Here is a 13489-nt window from a genome sequence, read left to right as displayed (position 1 = left end):
TTGTTTCTTCTGGAGGGTGAGATAAGTATAGGACTAGTCTGAGAAAGGCACCATGGCATTAGGGTGACTGACTATCTTGTTTTACCTGGAACTGAAGGCTTTCCTGGGACATGAGACTTTCAGTGCTGAGCCTAGGAAAGTCCTGAGTAAGCCAGGATGATCGGTCACCCTATATAGGACAGTGGTTTCATCAAGTAGGAACTTGGGACTATTGTATGCTAGCTTTGAGGAGATACTTGCTGTATATACTCTCTCTGTGTCTCTGCCTCTCTCAGAGGAGTTAGGAAGGGAACAAGGGAGGACTTCTTTTCTTTCTTTTTTTTTTTAAATAAATTTATTTTATTTATTTATTTTTGGCTGCGTTGGGTCTTCGTTGCTGCATGTGGGCTTTCTCTAGTTGTGGCGAGCAGGGGCTACTCTTCGTTGCGGTGCGTGGGCTTCTCACTGAGGTGGCTTCTCTTGTTGCAGAGCATGGTCTCTAGGGCACGTGGGCTTCAGTAGTTGTGGCGCACGGACTCAGTAGTTGTGGCTCGTGGGCTCTAGAGTGCAGACTCAGTAGTTGTGGCACACGGGCTTAGGTGCTCAACGGCATGTGGGATCCTCCTGGACCAGGGCTCAAACCCGTGTCCCCTGCATTGGCAGGCACATTCTTAACCACTGCGCCACCAGGGAGGCCCGGGAGGACTTCTTATAAGGAAGTTTCCCCTTATTTGATCTTCAGTAAGGGCCTCTATAAGCAATTGAAGTTATTCGTGGGCATGGGATAAAGGAAATCAAGGATGCAAAGACCCACCATATTCAGTGCTCTTCTTACCTTGTATCTGCCCTTAATGCCCACAAATACCTCTTTTTGGGAGACTGATCACCTACGGGTTGATAATTTAGGTATTTTTGAACCTTGATGATCCAAGGGGCAGGACCCAGGTGTTCCCAAATAAAGATGCCTTTGGGCGAGAGGCCCAGACTCTCACCATAAGGGGCCAGCTGCCTCTCTGTACCTTCCTTTTATCTGCCTGAAAGGCCTTTGATTTTCCTGACTTGGCACTCTGTGCCAGGGGCCGCTTGCCACAGCTGCTCCTAGAGAGCAATCCCAGTGAGCATTCTCCTCCACGTGCTTTTTACCCCCTAATGGGCTGGCTAGTTTACAGGCCATGGCATAAGTGGTTTTCATTTTCTGACTGATGAATCAGGAATGCCTTTGAAGTCAGAGCACACTGCTTCCCAAAGAACTCCAGAATTCTCTGCCTCAGTTATACTCAGAGGCTGTATCTGGAAAAGCCCAGCAAGGTCCCATAGAAAGGATTGAAGGTGGGGGCACTGAGCCACGTGGACTGGCTGAGTAGGAAGAGCCAAGGAAGCCCTAGAATTGAGAAAGAAAGAAAAGGTGTTGGGACACTGGAGCTGTTGTTGCCCCAGAGGTTTCAAGCTTCTGTCCTCCCGTGAATATATGTCCCCTTGATTTGGTGCAGCAGCTGTCTGCAGAGCCACTTCAGACTGGAATTTAGCACCTGCTCCCCTGAAACAATGTCAGTTAATAGTCCCCCCACTCTGCCTACCTGTTTGTCTTCAGCACTCGGCACTAAGGATACAAAGACGCATAAGAGATGTCCCTGAACTCAAGGCATTAGTTTTAATAGAAGAGACAGAAAAGCAAAGCAGTAAGCGAAATACGACGTGATGAATCTTTCACATGTCTACACAGAAGAAGGGCATGAAGTCAGGCTCCTTGGAGAGATATTTGAATTGAGTCTTAATCGCCAAGAGCTCTTTTATTGTTCTCTAAATATTCCTTTTTTGCTGCATCCTGCTCTTGTTTCATGATGCAATGTCTTTTCATTTCTCATTGATCTCTCTGGGGATATTACTGATGGATTATTTTTGACATTTCCTTCTTACTGTGTACTTTCTGTTAACTCTCAATTGTTTGCTTTGGTCTTAGTCTTTCACATTAGATATTTTCCTTAAATGTTTGGTAATTTTTGCTGCCTGCTCATATTTTAAAGTGAGACATTAAAAATCTGCTTGGAAGTTCTGTGTCAACTGTGGTCTTTACTGTAGGGTGATCTGACTGGACTGTGTCCATGGGGAAGCCCTGATATCAGTATTTGTAGATCTTTTATATCAGATGGGCAAATTCCTCAGATAAGGCTCTTCTGATCTCCTGCCTATGTCTGGGGGCTGAGTCATGAAGAGGCCTGGCCATCTCAACATTCAGTGTAGAATTTTCCTGTTTTAAGTTCAGTACCCCTATCCTCAGCTGAGCCTGGTGTCCCCAAGCCATAGAAAATAAACCTCTAGTCTTCCACCACAGAGGGGGAGGGGATGGGGTCTGGGAGTCTAACTGTTCTCAGGTGCTCAATAGTTTCTCTTGTTTTTAGCTCCACCTTCATCCCACTGCCACCGACTCCTCTCAGGGCTTCTGTGATTTACTGGTTGCTTCTTGCCTCTCCCTACTTTTGGTTTAGCATTCAGTAGGTCAGTTACTACTTGCCTCTCCCCTTTTCATCTTCTGCTTTCATTCTTTTTGTTTTTCTCAGTTTATACCTAAAAAATAATAATAGAAAAACTCTTTTCTATTATTCTAGTGTGGCTTGGGGAAGGAGCAGAGCTAAAGGCATGAATTCAATATTTAGTTTTTCAAAGTAGAGTGAATTCCTTTGTAGAACTGCAAATTTAAACTTCTGAGTTTTTCCCCTAGTTTGTTTTGCCTCACTATATATATTTCTCCAACTCCTATCTTGACTTCCCTATTTCTCCACTTGTTTTGACATCAATTACTCAAGCTTCAGCCTCAGGATACCTAGTTTTCCCTTGAATTGAAAGACACTAGTTATACTTCTATATTTGCAAAGAGGGGAGATTCAGTGTCATTAAGTCATTTGGGCAACCACATTTATTGTAAAACTACCACTGTGTATATATTTCTTAACTGTGATGCAGAAAGGAAAACACAAAAGAAGTGGTGCTTACCCTTAGGAATTTATAGTTTCTTAGATGAGGTAGTGTTTTACTCTTTTAAAGCAAGTTCTTTAAGTTCTTTAGGGGAGTTCTTTAAAGGAGTAATATAAATTGTTGATTTTTATTACTTCATTTATTGTCCTGTTGACACTATTCCTTTGACCCCTTTTTTTTGTCTCTCATGTTTATTCATAGTGTTTCTTCTTTACTTATTATGCATCTTCATGGAATAAAAAATCACTTTCTTAAAATCAATTCACTTTTATAACTGTTCACTCGAACTTTTGAATCCCTTGGTCACATTCAGGTCAAAAGAGAAAAAGGAGCCTCCTATCTGCCCTTCTTCTGCCAGGATAACAGATGCGTCTTTCTTGCTTTTTAGTCAATCTGGAAAGACTGAATTACTTAGGAAGGTTTTTAATGCTGTCAGTTGTTAAATATTGCTTCTCCTGTGTACAGAATATACAGAGTAGGTCTTATACTTATAGGAAATGATGTCAGGTTCAGAATAAGGTGAAGCTGATTTAAAACATTCTGCATCGAAACTGAGACATTATTTAAAGTCTAAAGTACTTTGATTTTGTCAGTGTCCCAGTATTCTTTACTCTTTCCTCCACCTCCAGCTAAGAGAGGAACATACCCACAAAATCCCTCTAACCCAGGATTTCTCAGCCTCAGAACCATGGGCATTTGGGGCCAGATAATGTTGTGACAGTCAAAAATGTCTCCAGGCGTTGGTCCTCCGGGGGCCAAATTAGCCCCCATTTGAGCCTACTGCTCTAACTCTCATTTATAAACGAAACCAGATTCTCTTTTTAAGCCTCTCTTGACTAAATTTAGCCTTTCCTCCCAACTAATCCAGCCATAGACGTAGGCAGAGGAGAAACACTGGTGCTTAGTGGCTAAGAATGTGGACTTTGGTCTGACAATCCTGGGTTTGAATCCTGATTCTGATTCATTTACTAGCTGTGTGACCTTGGGTATGATAGTTAATCTCTTTGAGTCTCAGCTTCCTCATCTTTATATTGTTTATTTTTTAATTTATTTTTGGCTCTGTTGGGTCTTTGTTGCTGCACATGGGCTTTCTCTACCTGTGGCGAATGGGGGCTACTCTTCGTTGCAGTGCACGGGCTTCTCATTGCGGTGGCTTCTCTTGTTGCGGAGCACGGGCTCTAGGTGCGTGGGCTTCAGTAGTTGTGGCTCGCGGGCTCTGGAGCGCAGGCTCAGTAGTTGTGGCGCACGGGGTTAGTTGCTCCGCGGCATGTGGGATCTTCCTGGACCAGGGCTCGAACCCGTGTCCCCTGCATCGGCAGGTGGATTCTTAACCACTGCGTCACCAGAGGAGTCCCTCGTCTTCCTCATCTTTAAAAGTGGAAATAATAGCATGTCCTTCGGACTTGTTGTGAACATTAAATGAGGTGACATACATAAGACCCCTGACACACAGCGTGTACTGATAGAGATTATTATTAGTATTACACCCTGGCTCTCCTCTGTTGTTCAGTCACTCCCCACCCCGCCACACACACACATATACACCCCAACCCCTACACTCTCTAATTCTCCCTCTCATGGAATCAAAATGTCAGCACTCTTGAACTTCAGCTTCCTTGGTTTGTCATCAAGCATTTTTAATTTCCAGATAGAAGAAGAGGCTCCCTGTGTGGAAACAGAGAGCTGCAGCAGGAAGGAGCAGGCACCTGGTGGCTGGAAGTAGTATGTTTGGGAGGAAATGAATGTAGGTCCCAGGCTTTCCAGCCTCCTCATTAGGAAAAGGGACTAGACTCCCAGACAGTTGCTTTGAAGGAAAATTTGAAAATTGCGACCTCTCCTTTGATACGACTTCCTTCCTGTGGCAACTCCAGTTTCATTTGATGTGGATTTTGTTCCTTCTTAGGCTCTTACCTGAAATTTTCTGCAGGTTTACCGTCTTCCTGGAGTTGTTGTCTAGATCACAGGATTGCTACAAGAATGAAATGAGAAAATGTGTGTGTAGCACTTGTCACACAGCCAGGAACATACTAAGTGCTCAGTAAATGGTAGCTGCCCTTGTTCTTGCTGCTGCTGTGAGAGAGGCTGTTTGATCTGGATAAAGCTGACAGACAGATCCCTAGGACGTGAGACCAGTAGAAAGCGGGTTTGCAGCTCTTCCTCTTCCCCATTTTATATGGAAGTCCCCAAAGTATAGGCTACTCCACAGGCTGTGCTGCCCTCTTCAGGGTCCCAAACAGCCCGGGAAGGCTTTGCTCCTGGGGTCTGAGTGGTGGTGTTTCCCATCTTAGTCTTGTGAGATGACTAACTGATGGAAATTACTTGGACAATATAAAATAGAAATGCTTATAAATGTTAATAAATAGAAGTAAATGATCACGGGTGGAAGACGTAAAATCATTTTAATAATAAGACATGTCGGCTCAGTTCAAATACTGCTTTCCTGTGCTTTGGAGTGGTCTTTCATATAGAAAGTTTGCTGAACCAAACCGTATGAATTTTGCCCTTAAGGATATGAGGATATTGCTTCATGGGGGAGAGGTCCAGCTGAGACTCTTAGCCTGTAAAACAGAGAATTGACCCCATTGGCTTGACCTCTAGGGGTGGGGGTGGGCGGTGTCTTACAGGTCATGAAGACATATCACATGTACAATGCCGACAGCATCAGTGCTCAGAGCAAGCTAAAGGAGGCGGAGAAGCAGGAGGAGAAGCAAATTGGAAAATCCGTAAAGCAGGAGGACCGGCAGACCCCACGCTCCCCTGACTCCACATCCAACGTCCGCATTGAGGAGAAGCATGTCCGGAGGAGCTCAGTGAAGAAGATCGAGAAGATGAAGGAGAAGGTGTGTAGGCTCTGGCAACTGTAGGGGCTGGGGAGGATATGGGAATTTTCCAGTAAGCCCTGTGGAGAGCAGAACAAGGAAGCTCTGGGTTCCTTTAGTGCCTAATGACCTTGCTGTCTGCCCTGGAAGAAATCCTAGGTATTGGAAGAACTTGGGCATCTGTAGCAGACAAACAAGAAACAGTAGTTGCCTTTCCTAAGCCTGGGAGGGGAACCGTAGGGTTTGGCTTCAGATGTCAGGTGTTCAGAGGCAGATATAGTGACACCTCCTTCAGGGTCGCGGTGTAAGGATGGAGAATGGAATTTACAGATAGAACCAAAGTGGGACACGCATCTAAAGTAGGGAGCCTCATTAACCTTTCCTGGATTGATCTACATTATACCCTTGAATGTCATTAAACAGAATTAGAACCCAATTTAAGGCATATGCGCACAGGGAGTAGCAGCACAATTGTGGTTCTCGAATGTGCTGTACTTTCATCTTTTAGAGAACAATCTCCCCTCTTTAAAAAAGAAAAAAAAAGTAAAATTGAACTTTTGTTTCCTTTTCAGCGCCAAGCCAAGTATACAGAGAATAAGCTGAAGGCCATTAAAGCCCGGAATGAGTACTTACTGGCTTTGGAAGCAACCAATGCATCTGTCTTCAAGTACTACATCCACGACCTGTCTGACCTTATTGATGTAAGTGCTTAAAGCCAAGGGTACAAGGGCGCCTCTTTCCTGGATTCGAAGATCTGGTCAGGAGTCCCCCAGTTCTGTTACTCAGGCATCTTAAAGCATTTTGAGAACAATTATGAAGATGGTAGCCAGGATCCCTCAGGGGCTTGCCATGTACCAGGTACCAGGTAAAGCACTTCATAATTTTTTTCATTCAGTCCTCACTGGAATCTTGGAAGGAAGGCATTATTACCTCCACTGTTACAGATTAAAGTTCAGAGAGTTTAGATGACTTACCCAGAGTCAGCTAATAAGTGACAGAGGGAAAATTGGTACCTAGGTCTGATTTCTAAACCCAGGCTCACAACCACTGCACTTCTGTCTCCTAGGAAATATTACCTTAGATCAGGTACTTGCCCATAGAAGTGAGTGACAAGAGCTAAAGTGTTAGAATGTCATACCTTATATTTATATAGCACTTAATATTTCTCAATATTATCTCATTTGATTGTCTTGTCACCCTTTGGGATCAATATTACTATCTCCAATTTGTAGATAAGGAATCTAGGTAGGGGTCAAAAGGGTTCCTGCCCAAAGTTAAACTGCAAATTAGAGTCCTGGTCAGGAAGGTATCCAGATGCCTCTGACATGTGACCCATACTTCTCGCTGTGGCACAAATATGATGAGAGAAGCAGGATATGAGGCTCATGTGTTTTGCATGGGGCAGGCACAAGGGATAAGGGTTTTGTCTTTGGCCTTATGGGTCAGCCTTGGCCTTGTTTCTCCTGCTGCTTCTCCTCACACCTTATAGTTAAGTCTTGCAGTCGATCTCACCTGCAAACTCCAGTCTGGCCCAGTTCTGAGCCAGCCCTGACTGCAGCTGCGTAAGTACACACCCTTCCTCACCTCTCTCTCCTGTCATCAAAGTGAGGGGCCTGGAGCCAGCCGACTCAGCATAAGCATCCCAGGGCTTCAGGCAGACCCTGGCCAGTCTCCTCTCGAGGCCTGATATTTGCCTCTGGCTGTCAGCAAGCGGCAGCTGGGTTTTGCAAGCCTCTGGCCAGACCTCACATACTTGCCTGTCTACCTTGGTTTCTCCGTGAATGAACCTACCACACTTCACAATGTCATGTGTGGTTCTGGTCTAAGATTCACCATTGCGTAACTAGCTGGGTGATCCGGGGCTTGTCGTGGAACTGGTTTGGAACTCTGCTTTGTCTCCCCTCCACCCTCTGGCAAACTGAAGAATTGGGCTAGATCATTGGGTACTTAAATCTGGCCTCACATTGGAGCTGATTGGAGAAAGTTTCTAAAATACAGATTTATGTCTCCCTTCAGCCAGGGCTTTTTGAGTCAGTAGATTTCAGCCCCTTAATGCCCCGGGTGTCATTGTCTTGCTGGGGAAGTGGAGCCCTGATCCCTGTTCAGGCCCTGCTTTGTTCTCTCTGCTTGTTGATGCCAATCTGAACACTGTCCTTCAATGGAGGTCAGGACCCTAGACAGTATCCTTTCTCCTCCTCAGGGGAACAGCTCCTCACTGTTGGGAGAGAGGCCTGTTCTCAGCACGAGGAAGAGAATCACTTCTTTCTTGTGCTCAATTTCTGCTATTTATCTCACATTCGATAAAAAAGTCAGCCTGGGCGGTCCACCACACCTCTGCTACTGGTTTGTCCTTTTCTCTTTCTTTTGCCCCCAGGGTAGGTTTCGTTACCCTTTCACCAAACCCCTGACCTCAGGGGAAGAGAGGGGCTACTGCTAAGTCAGTCACAGGGCCTCCATCAGATGTGAGTGGGTATTTTAAAATCAGTCCAAGAAGCAAGCTATTTTGCTTCTTATTCTCATCATTTAAAAAAAAAAAGAAGTTTGTTAAGAGCCTGTCTTCACAGGGTGCTGTGTGAGGTGCCATGAAAAAGCAGTCTGCCAGCCTCCGTGCTGCTCAGCCAGGGCATGGGTCTAGGTCACTATGAGCAAGTCCAGGCTGGTAGCATTCCAGGCCACACGGATAGTAAAGTTGTTTTATTTTGTTTGTTTGTTTGTTGTTTGTGTTTTTCCTGAGGTGAAATTAATTACTCTTTTTTTAAAAAAAGCTTACATTATTCTGCTCTACAAATGTTCCTTAAGTATTACTTGGGATGAAGCTATGTGCTCAGCAGCATCAGGGGTACAAAAAGAATAAAGTAGTTCTTACCCTAGAGGTATTCACAGACATACAGACAAATCATTTCTATGTAACTGGCTAATTGCAGCACCAGGGCTAAGCACAGGGGGCCCTAGGACAGTGTTTTTTCAAACCGTAGGTCATGATCCATTAGAGGAGTCATGAAATAATTTTTATGGGTTTGATTTATTATTTTTTTTAATGAATAAACTATACTAGGATAGAATAGACTAGAACAGAATGGGAACGAAAATATCAGGGTGCATCATACTAGTAAGGTTAAGTTTTATTCGGTGAAACTATTGTGTTGGGGTGCGTGTGTGTGTGTGTGTGTGTGTGTGTGAGAGAGAGAGAGAGAGAGAGACAATATAAGATGTATTTCTTACTAAGTTGGAGGTCAAAAATGTTTGAGAGCCACTGCACTAAGAACAGAGGAATGTCTTTTAGTCTCTATAAGCTCCATGAGGGCAGGAACCAAGTCTCCTCTTTATCTTAATACATACATACATAAGTATAGGGCTTACTGAATAGCTGAGCACATAATGTGTTTATTGAAGGAAGAAAGGAATAGAAGGAGGAAGAAGGTGATTTCCTAAGCCAAGATTTTTTTCCTTTTTATGCCTTTCAACACTGTTCTCATTGAGATCTAATTTGCATACAGTGACTGAACTTAAGTGTTAAATTGCAAATTGTGGAGTATCCTATACCCTTTTAACTTACATCTCTATCAAGATGTAGACTATTGCCATCACCTCAGAAAGTTCCAATCAATCCCGCACCCTGAGGCAACCACTGTTCTGATTTCTTTCACTGTGAATTAGTTTTGCCTGTTGTAGAACTTCACAAAGATGGGATTTTTATATAGTATATATGTTTTTATATCTGGTTTCATTTGCCCAGCATGATGTTTTTGAGCTGCATCCATGTTATTACATGTATCAGTTAGTTTCTTGCTTTTTCTTGCCGATCTGTTGCCATAAAAATGGCCAAAAGGATGCTTTGGCCATGAGCCAACAGTTAGAGCAGGAGTGAGTGGGGAGCCCGGGTCCCTTGACATTCTGATCTCGCCAGTATCCAGAACTTGCTTTAAGATGTGGGATGAATCTTGTGCCAGTCCATTGCCATCTGTTACGGACACCATTCTGCCTCCTTCCTGGCGGTGTCGAAGCTCAGTGTGTGGTAAGGCATCGAGGATAAGTGAAAGAAGTGATTTTTGTCGATGTCAGTCCATTGACACAAGGACTAGCCCTTGACTTCTTTTTATTATATAGTATAAGATTTAATCTCAGATTTTAGGAATCTACATGAGGCATCTGACACACACCAGGAAAACCAAAAAGATATTCTGAAGTGACTTGAGATAGTCTAAGAACCACAGGCTCCTTGGAATGTGCTTCTCTCCCCCAGGAGCAGATGGAGGAATGAAGAACCAGGCATTGTCCTCATGGAGTGTTGTGAGTGCTGTGTGCGTGGGCAGAGAATCTGTGACACCATGTGCACCCAAGTCAGACAGGAGGGAACCCAGCTTTCTCAATAGGACATTTTATTAAGGGCAATTATTTCTTGCTTCCGTAGAAGTTTGAAGTGGGTGTTTCCTTTCTAGGCCTTCTCTAGAGTCTCTGGGTGAGACTATCAGCTGGTAAAGGGTTAATGAGCTGTCAGTTGAAGTCATCACACATCTGGAAGGGCTATCATTAAGTTCTTATAAAAATTTGATTTCCCCTGAGTTTTCATCAAACATTTATATAACCCAGAAATGGCCAGGGGAGCCCGGCATGGCCACAGAACTCATCAGAAGCCATGGAAAGCATACTTTGTCCCCATCGTGAGCAAAATAATGTGCTGCCTCTACTCACTGGGATTCTACCGGGAACAGGGATGAAATATTCAAATCTTGTTTATCTAACCTTGCGAGAAGTTGCTTCTTTGTTGAAGCCTCAGTTTCTGGCTCTTGCCCTTTCAGATATGTGGAGAGCCAAGGCTCTAGAAAACCTATTCTGAATCTCCCTGGTTGGCTGGAGGCATAGAGGAGCCGGAGGGCACATTGTGAATCAGACCCCCACGCGCTGACACAGAGAAGCTACAGAGCAGTTATATAATAGAGACAGTGGACTGGCCCAAGAAAGTTCCATGTCTTCCAAAGGCCATCCAGACTGAGTAAAACAAAAGGCTTCAGTGGCCGCATCTGCCCACTTGACTTAGATCAGTATTCAGCCTAAGTAGATTATTTCCTGGGAGGCTAGAATCTGTATTCCTGGCATCAGTCAATCAACTGATGTTTATTAAATGCCTACTATGAGCAAGGCCTAATGGTGAGGGATGCAAAGAAGGAACAAGACACTGGCCAAGCCCTCTTGCCTTCTGTTGGGGCGATGTGAAATGGCGAGTCACAGAATGAGGGAGTGTCATTCTGTGTCACATGAGGGCTGCAGAAGAATGTTGCTCTGAGTGGAGGCCAAGGTCAATATATGCCAGAGTTGCAGGGCTGGCTGGCTTCCTAGGGGCTGAGAATTTGATTTGGATCTTGAAGATTGGGTCAGTTCCCAGGTGAAAGGAGTGAGAAACATTTTAGGAGGAGAGAATGCTGGGAGCTGAAAGTGGATTTGGAGATATTGGCGATTGGTGTTTGTTTAAATGTCTGCATGGTGCCAGATATGTTTAAATGTGTATCAGCCACACAACAACCTCTGAGGCTGGCGTTATCCCCATGTGGGGCTCAGAGAGGTTAAGTAGCTTGCTTACAGTCATACAGTTGATTTGAGGCCTGTGGTTTTCTAATACTTGACCCTGAACAAAGTATATCGTTGGATTAGAACAGAAGAGCCTGAAGAAGAAAATAGAGGGAGATGATGTTAGACGGTCAGACTGAAGACAACTTACGCTTTGTTCTGGCTATTGACCTTGCTTAACTTCACTGAACCTCAGCTTTCTAGTCCGGAAAATTAAAATAATACCAACCTCACTGGCGTTACTATGCAGATTAAAATGTAGAATATAAATCAAGCTCTTAGCACACTGGCATATATATAGTAAGCACACTTAGTAAATGGAGGCATTTTAAAAAATTTATTTTAAAATATTTATTTGCTTTTAAATTATATTTAATTTTGTTTATTTTTTGGCTGCGCACGGGCTTTCTCTAGTGGTGGCGAGAGGGGGCTACTCTTCGTTGCGGTGCACGGGCTTCTCGTTGCGGTGGCTTCTCTTGTTGCAGAGCATGGGCTCTAGGTGCACGGGCTTCAGTAGTTGCAGCACGTGGGCTCAGTAGTTGTGGCGCATGGGCTTAGTTGCTCTGCAACATGTGGGATCTTCCCGGCCCAGGGATCGAACCCGTGTCCCCTGCATTGGCAGGCAGATTCTTAACCACTGTACCACCAGGGAAGTCCCTGGAGGCATTTTTAAATGTCCCAACTGAGGAAGGTGGACGGTACTTTGGAAGAAAAATGAGAGCTATTATAGGTTCTTCAGCAGGGAGTAGGCATAACAAAAACCATATTTGAGGACAGTGAAGCAAACAGCACTGTAAAACGGTAAGAGTATGAATTAGGGTAGAGGGAGTGAGAATGGAGAGGAAAGGGGAGTTACCAAAAATATGTAAAGGTTACGAAGACTGCCTCCCTCTAATTCTCTTCTGCCCTGAAAAGCTCCCCCCACCCCCACGTACCTGCTCAGCCCTGTGGGCAGCATTACTTCTGTTCATCAGACTTACAGGCATGGAGTTCATCATCAGGGTCTACACAGAGCTAGTCAAGAAGGTTTACAGGTTCAAGGGAAGCTTGGCTAGACCAGCAGCATCTCCCAGAGGAGGAAGTGCCCCTGCACGTGCAGCCTCCTAATCAGCCGCTTTTGTCTAGCTTCCCTCCCAACTGAATTTAATGTCTTTCCATCCTCCGCCTCTAGTTAAGCTGTAAATGCTGTTCTTCCGCACAGCCAGGCACCTGCCAGGGCCCACTGGCACTGAATCCAGAGCCCAGCCCGACAGGCACTCTGTCACAGAGCTTCTTGTTAGATGCTGGGAGGAGGAGGCACATCACATGCTTTTTCTTCCCCAATAGTGGCTGGTCCCAATGTGATCATGAAGAGGGGGAAAGGCTGGGGGAAGAGTTAAGTTAATGCCTGCTTATGGAATGAAATGGCAATCAGGCAGATGGTCTTACTCTATCCATAGATTCTTCTCTGATAATTCTTCTCAAGTTCTGAATCTCAAAGCTGTTTAAGCAATAGAGGGGATAAAAGATGGCCAAGGAATTTGGATCTCTGGGTCCTTTGGGAGGGATGGGGAATATTGTCATAGAGTTACAGAATGCCATTGCTGAAGAGGGCCTCAGGGATTATATTTAGTCCAAGTATTTTCAGACTTTTTCTCTAGCAGAAGACTTCTTTCTCAAACCAGGCCTTACATAGAATCCCAATATATTAAATAGAAAACAAGAGCAGAGCTGGTTTGGTTGAAGCAGGGGTAGGAGGCTCCAAGTCCTGCTAGTTGGGCTGCCCTGTTACCCCCTTCTCAAGGGCAGCCTGAGCACAGAACCATAGAGCTCTGGGCTACAGCTTGAAAACCACTGACCTGGCCAAATCTGTTCATTTTACAGTTGAGGAAACGGGTTCAGGGATGTGGAGTGGCTTTTTCAAGGTTGCTTGACTTCCAGTGTTTTTTTTATACTATTGCCTCTTTCATAGCACTTTTTTTTCCCATGTTACTTCAATCAGGATCCTTTAGCTGATGTGAATTTTCCCAGTAAGGCTTATGTTTAGAAATTTTTGATCTCATAAATGCTGTCAAGCAGGAGCTTTAGTACAGAAATCCTAATCTACAAGTAAGGCCTGTCCTAGAACGTTGGGAGTTTGCCGGAGGCGGGGGTTGACGACCAGTAGGGTCAGC

General features: G+C 44.5%; 1 protein-coding gene across 10 annotated transcripts in view; it reads left to right on the top strand.

Moving 5' to 3' along the window:
- The window catches only part of SRGAP2 (SLIT-ROBO Rho GTPase activating protein 2), a 238155-nt gene that overhangs the window by 163566 nt on the left and 61100 nt on the right, over positions 1-13489 (top strand). For all 10 annotated transcript variants that reach the window (XM_067729190.1, XM_067729188.1, XM_067729189.1 and 7 more), the window contains exons 6-7: positions 5577-5792; positions 6344-6472. In XM_067729190.1, coding sequence (XP_067585291.1) covers positions 5577-5792; positions 6344-6472 — 345 coding nt within the window. The remainder of the gene's footprint in view (positions 1-5576; positions 5793-6343; positions 6473-13489) is intronic.

Source organism: Pseudorca crassidens, chromosome 2 (assembly GCF_039906515.1).
Source record: "Pseudorca crassidens isolate mPseCra1 chromosome 2, mPseCra1.hap1, whole genome shotgun sequence".
In the NCBI taxonomy this organism is placed as follows: domain Eukaryota; kingdom Metazoa; phylum Chordata; class Mammalia; order Artiodactyla; family Delphinidae; genus Pseudorca; species Pseudorca crassidens.
Note: the sequence above shows the minus strand (reverse complement) of the source record. Positions and strands in the feature narration are given on the sequence as shown.